Source organism: Protopterus annectens, chromosome 11.part0 (genome assembly GCF_019279795.1).
Source record: "Protopterus annectens isolate FY-2018-M chromosome 11.part0, PAN1.0, whole genome shotgun sequence".
In the NCBI taxonomy this organism is placed as follows: domain Eukaryota; kingdom Metazoa; phylum Chordata; order Ceratodontiformes; family Protopteridae; genus Protopterus; species Protopterus annectens.
This window is the reverse complement of record NC_056745.1, coordinates 1,547,066,392-1,547,081,136: the sequence shown is the minus strand read 5'-3', so window position 1 is coordinate 1,547,081,136 and position 14,745 is coordinate 1,547,066,392. Positions and strand designations below refer to the sequence as shown.

Sequence of the window (14,745 nt, the reverse complement as noted above, 5' to 3'; positions counted from 1 at the left end):
GTCTGAGGCATCTGTCGTTAGAATCTGACTCGCCTCTGGCGGGTCACAGAGAGTCCCTTGTTTAGGTGACATTCCTGAGCCCACCACAAAAATTCCTTTTGAATGCAAGGTATTATTTGAATGACAGTGTCCAAATCCTGGCAGTGCTGTGTCCATACGTTTTGAGATACCATTGTAGCTTCCTCATATGCAGTTTGGCATTGGGAAGCACCAGAATACAAGATGCCATGAACCCCAAGGCTTGAAGGACTGTCCTTGCAGTCAGCCTGGACTGATGAGACAATTGATGAAAGTAAAGGGAAAGATTCTTTTGTTTGTCCGGGGTCAAAAGGCCATCTGGGATGCTGTATTCAGTCTTACACCCAGAAAGCACATGTCCTGAGAGGGTACTAGACTGGACTTTATTTCGTTCACAGAATACCCCAGGCATCTTAGCACTGCTATCACATATTCCAAATGATGAAGAAGCTCGTCCTTCCTTGAGCCAGAATCAGGCAATCGTCCAAATAAGGATAGATCTGTATTCCTTTTAGCCTGAAGAAAGCTATCACTGGAGCCAGAACTTTCGTGAACACTCTGGGCGCAGTAGATAAGCCAAAGGGCAATGCAGAGAACTGATAATGAGAAGTCCCAGCCCGAAAACGCAGATACTTTCTGCAACTCAGTCTGATAGGAACATGAAGGTAAGCCTCCTTGAGATCCAAAGTTACCATCCAATGATCTTTGCCCAGCAGAGGTAAAAGCTGCTGTAACGTCAACATTTTGAACTTGGGAATGTCCAGATAAGTGTTGAGGATAGATAAATCCAAAATTGGTCTCCACGTGTTCCCCTTCTTTGGTACTAGGAACAGGCGAGAATAAAATCCTAGGCCCACTTCTGGTATAGGGACCGGTTGTATGGCCCCTATTTGAAGTAACAGAGAAATTTGTTTGTGAGCCTCTATTCTTTGCTGAGGAGGAACGTCTGGCATGCCTTTGAAAGGAGGCAAGGTATGGAAATAAAACCTGTAACCTTGGTGTATGATATCCAATACCCATCTGTCTTGGGTAATTAAACTCCAATTTTCCTTGAAAAGTGCCAACCTTCCTCCCAAAGGTGCTGCCAGACGAGAAGGCTCTGGCAGCTGAAAAGGTAGGTCATTGGGTCTGTTTACGAAAGGACTGACCCCTGCCCTCACCCGAAGACTGTGCAGGTGAACTCCCTGTTCTAGGCCTGAAAGAGCCCTGAGCTCTGCCCCTACCACGTCTAGATCTACCCCTAGACTGGGAATCATAAGAAGGATACGTCCACCCCTTGGTAGGCCAATTTCTACTAAACTTGGAGGCTGAACCTGCAAAAAATCTTTAACAGTCTGCATAGACTTAGCCTTGTCTTCCATTTTCTTTAAGACTGCCTCAACAGGTGAACCAAACAACACATCAGATTGTAAAGGAGCATCTAAAATCCGTGTCTTAACATGGTCAGACAAATTCTGATCCCTCAGCCAGGCGTGCCTGCGAAGAACTGACCCAGTGGCAGCCACCCTAGACGAGGCCTGTACAGCATCAAAACCACATTGCAAAGAATGCTTACCCACCTGTTCAGAAACATGTACTAAATCTTGTAACTCTTTACACTCAATACCTTCCGCCAGAGCATCTACCTTAGACTTCAATTGAGAAAGTAGATAGTTTTGGTATTTCAACATGTGAAACTGGCAATTCAAAGCCCTCATAGCTAGGGTGGAAGAAGTATAGACTTTCTTTCCCCATCTATCCAAAGCCCTGGCTTCTTTATCTGGAGGAACCGGATTTTTAACAACAGAAGCCTTAACACCCTTAGGCCCCTGACTAACAGTTTCTGGGTCCGCCCTAGGACTCTTAAAAAGATACTTATGAGCTTCAGGCACCCTGTAATACCTATCCGCTTTAACAGGAGCAGGAGGCAAAGAATCAGGATTAAGAGAAGCCTCTGCAAACACATCTTCCACAACATCCAGAACAGGAGGTATAGCCAAAGGCCTATGCTGGGTCCTGACCTTCCCACTTAAAATGCTCCCTCATGGAATGAAGAGTCTCTGAAAAAGAAAAATCTTCAGGAGGAGAAGCAGAAGGAGTAGAATCATCCACATCAGAATCAGAATAAGGAGAATACTCCTGCAAGTCTTCAGCCGAAGACTCTGAAACATCCGAAGCCTGCTCAAAACTCCCCAACTCAGGTTCCACCCTAGATCTCTTATCAGGAGGGGGCAAAGAACCTCTAATCAAAGTAATCAAATCTTCTGCCATTTTAAGCATATGCTTCTTGGGCACAGAACCTGAAGAACTAGGGGTGACACCAACTGAAGCTAAACCTGGCCTGCCTCTGGGAGAAGCCTTGGAAACAGAAGGAGAGGGCCTAACCACCCTAGGAAGGGAAGGGAGTACAGTAACCTGGGAAGCCCCTTCAGCCTGACCTGCCTCCTGAGAGGCCACATCCTGCAATAACAAAGTCTCCCCCTGGGACTCCAGAGAAACCTCCGGCGGAACCCCCGGCTCCACCGACACCTCTAAAGAACCGGCGTCCGGTACGGACGGTTCTTCTTGCCTAGGCTTAGCTGCTTTGTCCTTGCGCTTCTTCGAAGAAGCGGGCGTCGGAGCATCCGACGGCATATTATAATTGCACCGCTTCCCGAAGACTAACCTTGCACAATCTAACCTTCTCTTAATAGTGCGCTTATTGAATCTAGCACAAAAGCGACACCCAACAACGTCGTGCTCAGGCCCTAAGCAAGGAATACACAAAGTATGATAATCTCTATGCGGTATCTGTTTCCCACAAGAAATACAGTTATTCACTTTTTCTGACATCCGGTAAACCACTGAGGCAAGAAAAAACTAAAATATTCCCCAACGGGGTACTTAGCCAACTTTGACTCGGTCTGAAACTCCGAATTCGAAAAATTTCAGAACGCCAACCGGCACTTGCAACGCTGCTTCTGCATCGGACCATGCGGCAAAAAAGACTGAGGATATGACGTCGGTCATGCGCATTTGTACCCTGACGTCCTGATGTCAGTCTAATGCGCCTTGACCGACGTCAGCCTTATACTTTGATATTCGGGCCGACCGAGGACAGCGGACTACCCAAGTGTAAGGACTGCAGCAATGTGAGATGAAGAACATCCATTTCTTATAAATTTGTGCTGCAAAGCTACAGCTTCTGCCTACCTGCTCTTTAAGCTTCCTAATCTCCTCTCAGTGCAAAGCTGTAAACTAGAGCAATGTTGTAGCATAATAGCCACAACTGTTGCTAATCTCCCAGGTAGAGCACACAGCTTTGTAGCCCTCATTTACCTCTGGTGGATGAAAGTACCACACTCATTCAAGTACTCGCAGCTAAAAATAGCTCACAAGATATTCTACCATTCAGATACGTGCCCATCTATAAGCTCACTACTTCAATGGTACTGCCCCCAAAAATGTCTTTGTTCAAGTGACAAAGTACTCAACACCACAGAGAAATATCACAACTCATACGGTGACTCCCTTTATAACTATATTTCTAAACTTTGAATATTCCTTCCTCATTCAGACTGATCCCCAACTCCAGCAACTTCAAGTCAAGCCTAAACCAATTCCTCGTGGACTCATGGCTCTATTCTTATCACACCTCCCAGGATGACCTATAGTAATCCTACAGTATTGTTCTCCTAAACATTAATCCTTTTCAATTTATTTTATTCATCTATAGATGAAAGTTCTATTGGGATACAGTGTGAATTACATCAACATACTACCTGCAATCCATCCCTATCCAGACCCTCTACTAAACTAGTACAGTATTTTTCACTTACATTTCCTTTTCCCCGCAATACCTATTAACCTCCATACATAATATCACCTATAGTACCATTATATAAACTTATTTTCCTTTCTGCCTATACTTAACCATCACATACATTTGTCCTAACATATTCCACCATCTACTATTCCATCTTGCCTCATCAATTATCACTCACTAAATGTGAACATTAACTGTTACTTATTATGCCTAGACTGTAACATTCTTTTATGATGCATTTATTCTATGTTTTATTTGTCAAGCACTGTTATATTCTATTATTAAACTTGTATTTTGTACTCTTACAGCTTTTCTCCCTTGGCCTCCATTAAAAAGGGGTCTTTGTGACCCAGACATACACTTCTGGTAAACAAATGCAAACAAATCAATTTAATGGATGATACAGAATGAGAAAACTGCTTACTTACAAGAACACACTGACAATAATGTCTGTATTTTTGTAATACCACTACTCTAAATCAGCTACAGTATTAAGTGCATATGCTATAGTGTTAACATTTTCTATACTTCTGCACCCATTCTGACACTTTCACTATTGTGTCCATTCAAGAATTTGTAATATATATATATATATATATATATATATATATATATATATGCGTGTGTGTGTGTGTGTGTGTGTGTGTATATATATACATATATATATATGTATATATCATTTTACATATATACACATATATGAATGTTCATGTTAAGGGAATTACTTAATAATGTTATAGTTTGCCGCCAAGTATCTGCATGAAGTTGTCATCACTACTATGGCCTACAGTTGTGCACCTTCCCACCCCTGTAGGCTCAGTGTCATCTGGCCAAGCTTAATGTTTCATGTACTCCATGATACTGGCATTGTGGACCAGCACCATGTAGACAGGGAGACCAAGCAAGCCATTGTGGACATATTTCGGCCTCTTCTGAAGCTCAGTGGAAGTTGTGGAGTACCCTATCCTTGTGGATGCCTACATATGTGTGGCTTTATGTATATTTGATACAGTGACCATTCAACAACCTAATGGGGACACAGTTAGGGTATCTCAGGTATCTGCCACAAGGATACTCCATCAGTTTCTTGATGCCATGCTTCAGCATGTGGGGGAGCAATCCTTCTATGAAGCACACCTCATCACTAAGAGCTTTTCATCCAGATAAAAGGAGATCATTGTCCCACTGTACTCATCCCTCATTAGACCCATTATAGAATACAACGCCTCATTTGGTATGTACCTCTCAAGACATCTGCAACAACTGGGAAGGCCGCAGAAATACCTCACTAAAAGAATCACAGGCCTGAAGTAGATGCCCTATGCTGACCCTCTGAAAAAACTCCACCTATACTCTGTCGCATATTGTCTACTCAGTGGCGATCTCTGCTTAACATACAAGGCCATGTCCAACCCAGAGCCGATGGACATGCTACACTTAAAGAAATCCCAATCCCTCAGAGACACACACTCCAGGGATCTAAACCTTGTCATCACAATGAACAAAACATGCTGGAGGGATAAGTTCCTGACTCAGAGACTCCCCAGACTCCGGAATAGACTGCCCATACATGTCAAGTAGAGCACCTCTTTGGCCCTCTTCAAAAGGAACCTTGATGATTGGATGGGGGATAGGAAATTCACCCCGGAGATCACTTCAGTCTCCCTGCTAGACAGGGGTCCAGGGAAGAAAATACTGTGTGAAGAAATAGCCAGGGAATTGTTATGGCTAGGCTTGTATAGGCCCTAGGGCCGATAGCCTAGTACCAACCTATGAACCTATATGTGGTTCCCACATACCACAGATGAGAGAGGTAGCAACATGCAAGAATTCTGTGATAAAGCCCATATCCATAAGGTACTGGGGGCCACAGACTGTACCCACATTGAAATAAAGACTGCAGGTGATGACCTGCAAAAGGTATTGCTCCATCAATCTCCAGGTTGTGCATTAGACATAAGGAACTCTAGTAACAATGTAGAAAACCCATGGCACAGTTTACATCATTTGCACAGCAGGCGAGGAGGGAGCACATGCGTGGATGTCTTTCACAGGGAAATGTGTAAGTGCTGAGGACAATTAAAAGAAACGGTGCTGCTATGTGTATGGGCATTCAGTGGGGGAAGGCTTAACATAAAAGGTTATCAGTGAAAGTGTGTGTGTGTGTTTTGTGACTTAATGTGGGCTGGGGTAGTGTGGTCTGTGTCTGCTGTACGTTACAAGCAGCAACACTCTGTGGCCCCAAGTACTCGACAGGTCTAGAGCATGCATGGTAGATGGATCCCGTGCATGAACTTACTCATGACAGCTGCCTCTACCCAGAGATGCACTAGTTGTACCACAACACCGGCCACTGGCTAGATATTGGCACACTGCATGACCATCAGCGATGCCTACTAGGAGACATACCACTGATCAACTGCCACAACCACAGGGATGACCTCTCCTGGGTGTAGACACCTCCACAATAAATATAGCCATGGATGTACTGGCTCTCTGCATGTGTGATCTAAGTCATCCATGCTCACTATGGCTACCATCTGATGAGACAGAATAGCTTCATGGATGGCAGTTAAGCTTGAAAAGAAATGGAACACTCCAGTATGTGATGTAGTTTATCAATACAATCACTCATACAGTAAATGCACAACTATGGGTCATAGCATCACTGTAACAATGCCATGGCAGTGGTGGTACTAGCCTGATGGTCCTACACATGCTAGGTGTCAGCCACTGACATAAATCTGAGGAGGGAGGAAGGGCATAACCATTTTTCCAATGAGCATCAGTACCCCCCCCCCCCACACACACACACACATATTATGTACCTCCCCAGCCATGGAGACTAAGGGCATAGCCTAATACAGCTACACTAGGTGGTACCACACTTTCTTTTCTGTTAGTGTTTGTATTGACCTGCCTTTCCTGACTGGTGTGTATCGCCTGGATGTCCACAGGCATAGAGGCTGTGGCAATAGTCTGTGTAAAGGTGCAGTGCTACACACACACACACACACACACACACACACACACACACACACACACACACACGCACAGAGACACACACAGACACAAACACACGCGCACACACACACACACACACACACACACACACACCCCTCCCTAACTGTGCCAGCTCATCCCCATCATCATGAGGTTGCACATCCTCCAACATAAGACAGTGTCAGTTTCAAAGTGCTGCTGCTGGATAAAGAATCACCTGTGGATACATCAAAGCACATTATCCTGTGTAAGTATGACAGAGCACCAGAAGTACACATGAAAGTAAGGTGTAAGAATAGTATCATTTAAAACAAAAAAGTGTAAATTGCACACCTTCTGCAGATGACTGTAGAGAGGGAACCCTGATGTTCCGGTATACTACAAATCAGACAGTTTTATTAAGTTGGACAGTGACTATGGGGTCAAGAGTATTTACAGGGACTCACAGAGACTAGTTTGCATAAGGGTTAAGGACTTTGCCTCCCATGCACAAGGTACAAGGCTAGATCCTGACCACCAACCAATGCATGTTTGGAGCTTCCATGTTCTCCCTGTGTCTCTGGGGAGTTCCTCCCACATCTGAAAAACATTGTTGAAACTCAGGTGCTCAGTAGGAAGGTAGTTGGAATAAAGAAGATGAACCACGACAAAGTGAAACCTTCTTTTTTAATACAAAATGGTGAGCGCTTTCGCAATGGTAACCATTGCTTAGTTCATTCAAACAGCAGCAGCACTTAAATACGTTAACTCATTACAGGAACAACCAATCCTACCACTCAAAGTTAATTCTGCACTCAGCAATCAATTAATTACTGTTACGTTTTGCCCTTGGTTAATTGCTAAAGTTAGAAAAATTCTGTTTAAAAACCACATACACAAAATGTAAATACAAGGGCATGTGGATAAATATAAATAAAATACATAAAAAGTCAGTAAATAAATACAAATGCTCATGTTCCCCATTTAGTAACTAATTATGTGCATAGATATAAACATAAAAATATATATATAAAATATATATAAAAAGTATAAGCAGTACACACTCCGCTTAATAAATATATATATTCTGCCTAATAAATGCACATGTTGTCCACCTAGTAAATACATATATCTCAACAAATGCTTGTCTTTAATGAAATCTATGCTAAAAGCAGCTCAAGAAATACTGTCATATTGACCCAAAGCCCTGCATGTGTTTATGTGGTCTTGTCTTGTTAAAATGGTATTTTTTTTTTATATTATTTTAACCTTCTAGATTTTAGCACTGGCTTCAATGGAACACTATCGTTCATGCATATACCTCTATGTTCTCCTAAACGCAAAATCCATTTTACTTCCATATTTTCAGTAGTATTGACTATGTCCCCCATCCTATTGCTGACATTCTGGATGTGTAAAACCTGAAACAAAAATATAAATATATGGTCATACCCCTTATCCAATGTATGCTTAGCCAAAGCACTATACTGTTGCCCTCTTCTAGTGCAGTAAAGGTGATCCCTTATCCGTTCCCTAAAGTGACGGTTAGTTTTGCCAACACAGAAATGGAAACATGTTGTGCAGTGAGCTACATACACTACATTCTACGTATTACAATCAGCAGAATTCCTTAGCTCCCATAGATGCCCTGTTTAAGGGTGCTTAAAAAACCTTGATTCATCTACATAAATGCACTGTGTACATTTTCCACATCTATGGGTATCGTTCACTGTGTTATCCATCAGAACAGGTGTCCGTGGAAAGCAAAACTGCTGTTTCAGACTTTTCTTATTTCTAAATGCAAAATGTGGTTGTCCACCCACTATGTTGGTAGTATCCTCATCTACTAACAACATATGCCAATTTTGTCATATGATGGTTTCAAACCTTTTCACATCCCTTGTATATGGTAATACACTATTCCTAATACCTAACCTGTCACTACCTACTCACCTACTCTATCATAGTAGGGCTTAGCTTTATCTTTCCTTTCTTTTCCATTTCTATGTTGGCAAAACTAACCGTCATAAAAAAATAATACCATTTTAACAAGAGAAGACCACATAAACACATGCAGGGCATTGGGTCAATATGACAGCATTTCTTGAGCTGCTTTTAGCATAGATGATATTAAAGACAAGCATTTGTTGAGATATATGTATTTACAAGGTGGACAACACCTGCATTTATTAGGCAGAATATATATGTATTTATTAAGCTGTTGAGTGTGCACTGCATATACTTTATATATATATATATACCTTATATACATATGTTTATGTTTATATCTATGCACATAAGTAGTTACTAAATGGGGAACATGAGCATATGTATTCATAGACTTGTTATGTATTTTATTTATATTTCTCCACATGTCCTTGTCTTTACATTTTGTGTATGTGATTTTTAAACAGAATTTTTCCAACTTCAGCAATTAACCACGTGCAAAACGTAACCATAGTAATTCATTGATTGCTGAGTGCTGAATTAACTTTGAGTGGTAGGATTGGCTGTTCTTGTAATGAATTAAAGTATTTAAGTGTTATTTCTGTTTGAAGGATCTGTCTGATGAAGCAATGGTTACCATTGCGAAAGCGCTCACCATTCTGTATTAAAAAAGGTGGTTTTACTTTGTCGTGGTTCAGCTTCTTTATTCCAACTACCTTCCTACTGGGCACCTGTGTTTCAACATTTTCAGCGTCCGGGCTGGTTTGGATTTATTTGTTTGCTGCTTGTGTATCTGAAAAACATACTGAGTGTTTCCATCTCGAACAGAATAGAGCTGTGAGCAGCAGCAGAGACTCTAGATGGCACCCTAAAAGGGGAAGAGCTGTACAGACTAAATTCTTTGGGCATCTATTGTCGTGCACAGTATCCTCAAGATAGCTGCATCTTACATTAATACAGTTTAAATAAAATGAGTCTATGGATCTGATCGTGTTGACTACTGTCATCAAAATGGGCATGGGTATTTTTTTGTAATTTTTTCATACATGTAAAAGTAGTATTTTATCTTAACTGCAATTTGTTTATTATGTAACTGCTCACTTATATTTTGCTTATCCGACATTTTAACATTTTATGGGTTTATTTTAATTTCTGCTATCACTTCACAACTGTGCTATTTTCCCAAGCTGTGTTTTTACATACTTTTATACATTTTTATATTTTCATTTTTTTCATTTTTATTTTTCACATACTGTGCTTCAATTCTATACTTATGTAATTCAGATTTTGAAGTTCTATTTAACTTTTGTTCCCATTGCATTCATTTATTGAGTACTTTGCACTTTAAGAAACAACCAGGAGTATTTTTTACTATTTGAATATGAACATGTGACTCAAGAGTTTGTGTGTGCACTTCTTGATTCAGACGGTTCTGATGAAGTCCTATAATTAATGGATGAAAGCGTTCGACCATTTTAATATTAAAGTGGATTTTGTTACTCACCCCTTTAATGCTGGCTTGTGGTCATTCAGAGTATTGTTTTATGGCTTGTTCCTAAGGAAGGTGACTTTTGAGTTTGTTTTTGAACACTTACTGTTTTGGCTCCGTCAGGGAGCACAGCACTATGTGGGCTGTTTTTCTTTTAGTTTGAGATTCTGGGTGGGTGCAAGTTCACACACTATTTCTTTGGTTTTAGACTTTAAAAATTCCTTACAAAATACTCCGTCAGAAATATTGGGTGAGTGAATGGGTATAACTAAACATATGTTTTTTGGAGCTGAGTTACAATATCCGAGTTGCTTAGACATAGTAAGACATTATTAAGTTTAATTCTAGTTGCTGCCAAAAAAGCAATTACTAGAAAATAGAAATCAAAGTCTAAACCAACTGCATTTGAAGTAGTGAATATTGTAACAGAGGTAAAGAAACTGGAAGTGGGATCTTTGGAAAAAGGAAGAGGCAAATTACATAGAAAAAATGGAAATTGAGAACAATTCTTGCAGAATAATGTTCTGGAGGACAAGTGAGGTTTAACTGAAGGCAGGAATGAGCAATTTATGCAATGTTGGATTGATAACTGTATGAAAGAATGTGATATATAATGTTTGTACCTGCGAACATTTTAACATGGTTTGTTTTCTTTTATACAAGTGTATGTTTGCTTGTGTCTTAAGTGACAGTTCAATAAAGGTGTTAAAAAGATGCAAGCATTTGGTCATAGCTATCCCTCAGACCTAACAGACCAAAGTGGAACAATATTTATCTTGTCTTGTGGCCATTAAAAATACTTGAATCATAGAGGAAACAGAACATTACAGAAGTGATATAAAAATATACAACTTCTCGCAAGACTAGATGATTCATAAATCACTTTGGACTTTTAAACAATTCTATGCATTTTGGTCCTGGATGTGCATACAATAACAACAGGGCATTCTCAAACAAACCCAGTTGTCCTTTCCAGTCATCCTTAACCACAACCTCATATGATGTATCTCAATATAATAACTCAACAGTCTCTTTACCTTTCTGTTAAACACACTTTAGTCAGACATAAGTAATGTTCCTTACTCTGATGAAAATCTTTTATCCAGTAATTAAATCATTATTTTACCATTCCAATAACATTTTAACACCATTGGCAAGGAACATTTAAATTTGTCTTCTCTTTTTGCACTCCCAGATTAATTCTATGATTACAGTCTATAATATAAAATCACTCTGAATAATCCTGCTCCATTAACACTGGATGACCTGTTACTGCTGCCATCCAGGCATCAAATACTTTTGGAGAGTGTGCCCTTGTGAAGAGCAGGAGTGCAGATGGCGAAAGAATTTAAGATTATTTCAAATCAGTGTAACCCTGAAATGTGTGTCTCCTGTCACTGAAACATTTCTGTTCTCTTTCTTGAAATTCAAATGCATTATAAACTTGTACAGCTTCTTCCCCAGTAATGGCACCTCGTTAGGATTCTCAGAGATTCCACTGGTAGTTAGCAGCAAACTAAAATTCAAGATCCACAGTTTCCAGTTCTCAGACAATTTTCTACAAAAACAGAAGTCAGAAGGTGGAGGTAGTTGAACCACCTCTCAAATGAAAAAAAAATGGAGGTGCAGTGGTGCAGCAGTAACGTTGTCGCCTCACAGCAAAGGTTTTCCAGTTCGCTTAAGGGCCTTCTGTGTGGAGTCTGCATGTCCTCCCTGCATTTATGTGGGTTTCCTCCAGGTGGTCTGGTTTCCTCACACATTACAAAGACATGCGTCTGGAGCGTTTCTCCGTGGGCCTCCACTGAAAATTGGCTTTGTCCAAAGTCGGACTTTCCCAGTTAACAAATGTTAAATAAAATAAATAAATAAATATATTTTGATAACGTCTAGCATCATGTAACATCTGATACACCAGAATGGTTGAAGAAACAAGATAGTTTCCAGTTTCATTAGAATGCATTTCAGACTATGCCATTATATAGGTTATCAGAATACATAATACAGAATATTAACCGATATACAGGCTAAGGCACAAGTTTATTAAAGCTATACACCTGTACATACACCTGTACATCACCAATGAAACTTTACAATGAAATCCAAGAGGACAAGTTCATATCTGGTGTAACAGTAGAAATAATGACGATAAATAATGACAATAGTCACCCAGAAATGAAATGACAGGCCAACATCAACGATCTTTAATAAGTGTTTATAATATAGCATAACATGATCAGCACTTAAACTACAATATTTATTTTATTTTTAATTTTTTGTTGACTGAATTAGTCCCACTAGGCCAGTAACCTCTTTTCAGGGGAGCCCCAAAGTGGTTTTTATATTACTAGGGGAAATTTGGCTGGGGCATCAGGAAACTTCATCTGCTCTTTTCAACAGATGCCTTGTGATCTTTTACATCCACCTGAGCTACCACCAGCTCAAGTTGATGGGGTCTCAGGGGTCTCAGTTTAACGTCTCATCCAAAGGATGACACACTCAGGAGTGCAGCACTCCCCCATGCCGCAGTATATTGTTTTTATTTCTTCCATTGCCACTTAGATGTTAATGGCAATCCCAGCTTCATCTCTAAATTCATAAAACTTTTTTTAAGAAGAACACTTCCTTATGTACTGTTTACTGTCAAGTTTTCATATGAATAATTTGGAGTACATCTATTTAGGCAATTATGTCTTGGTTTGTTTCTCATTTTATGATTTACCAGCCGACTGTTTAGGGGGTCTATATTAGAACCATAAAAAGTGAGCTCAGCGAACAGCTTTTACATTGAAAATGCCGTTTGTCGAACTCGCTATTGTGGGGGGGCTGTGCCCCCCTCCCCGCTAATTATATATACCAACTCCAAGATCACACTACAGTGAGGAAAGGGCAAATTTTCTGATCTTCACTGTACCCACGATCTCACTATAACACTTCGTTGAACAGCATTTTCAATGTAAAATGCCGTTCGTTGAACTTACTTTTCGTGGTTTTAATCTAGACCCTTATTTAGGATGTTGTTTTTCTTCTACATTTTCTTCTACATTTTCTGCAAACGATTAACATGTAATTCAAATTAACTTTTATTTTCTGGGACATATGCCTGGCCTATCTCTAGAAGTGCACCATTATATGTTTTGCTATTTTATCGAGCATGAAGTAAAGCGTGCCAAAATATAAGGTGCTCCATATGTGCACTGACTTTCTCTCGTCTTTTTGGATAAATCCATAAATGCAAAATTACTATCAAAACATCTATTGATATGTCAGTAAAATTTATCAGCTGCCACTTACCTGATCGTCCTTTCTTATCTTTTGAATGCACATCGGCTCCTAATGATAGCAACATCTGAATTGTACCTGCATGCCCCTCCTGTAATATTAGACAACACTGTATCATCTGTTACAGTCAACTCATCAAATGCAAGAAAATTTCACTTCATTTGCATAAATCAGAAAGCAGTCTGAATACCAGTCATATAATACCACATTTTGTATATAAAATTCAGTAGTGATCAAGTTAATCATTAAACAAGAAACACTGATATACACATGTAAAAATGCAACAAAACAACAAGCGAATGTAGCATATAAAGGTATACTACAGCAGTAAGTGCAACAGAAAATGTACATCACAGTAAAATGTATGTTTGTGTTTTTCAAAAATTATACAGATTAATAATAAAAGTATATTGGAACATCTAAAATATGTTGCAAAGCAGACGGACATAATTTTGCAAGTTACTGAGCAAGTGCCCTCACATGTACATTATTTTCTGGCACAGTCTGGGAAATGCAGAATGAGACTAACAGAGGAAGAACTCATGATGATGTAATACATTTCCAGCCAACGCAAATAGAAACAAGCAGAAGTACACTAAAGGAGCAGGGAAACATGTATTATAGTGATGATAATAAAAATAAAAACAATAATAATATGACAAATCTTAGGTAAAATCGATAATTTTATTAGAGTGAAACTCAAGACTGGATAAAAATTACCATAAAATGACAAATCAGATAAAATCAAATATTTGAATTATATTAAAAACCACAAACATAAAAAATTCATTCCTGTTTAATTTTACACTTGCAGCTGAAATTTAACAGCCAAATGAAATTACTCTCATTTAACTGGAGTTCTGAAAATAACACGGTGTTTGCCAGTATCACTGATGACTGGTTTTAGAAATCAGTTCAGGCGATAAAGCCTTAGGGGAGGCTGGGCTCCTAACCAAGGGATTCCACCTGCCCTTTTTTTTTAATAAGAAACATCTTTATTGAATTACCACTTATGACATAGATAATCATAAATTTATATAAATGAAAAAAAACCATACTGACATATTTTCAGTTATAAACAGTATACATCAAATATAATCTTCTATATAGCCACTGTCAATTGGACATTACATAGCTCATTCAATTCATGCCTTCCCTTAAACCTCCAAAACAATATTCTGCATGTACTGTTCCCCAAATCCCTATTTTTTCTATGTAATTTGCTCCTACCCCTTTCTAAAGATCT

At 39.5% G+C, this 14,745-nt stretch overlaps 1 protein-coding gene across 1 annotated transcript in view; it reads right to left on the bottom strand.

The window, feature by feature from the left end:
• The window catches only part of ANKRD16 (ankyrin repeat domain 16), a 371,524-nt gene that overhangs the window by 19,756 nt on the left and 337,023 nt on the right, over positions 1 to 14,745 (bottom strand). Inside the window, exon 6 of the mRNA XM_044088822.1 lies at positions 13,512 to 13,590. Within this exon, the coding sequence (XP_043944757.1) occupies positions 13,512 to 13,590 (79 nt within the window). The remainder of the gene's footprint in view (positions 1 to 13,511; positions 13,591 to 14,745) is intronic.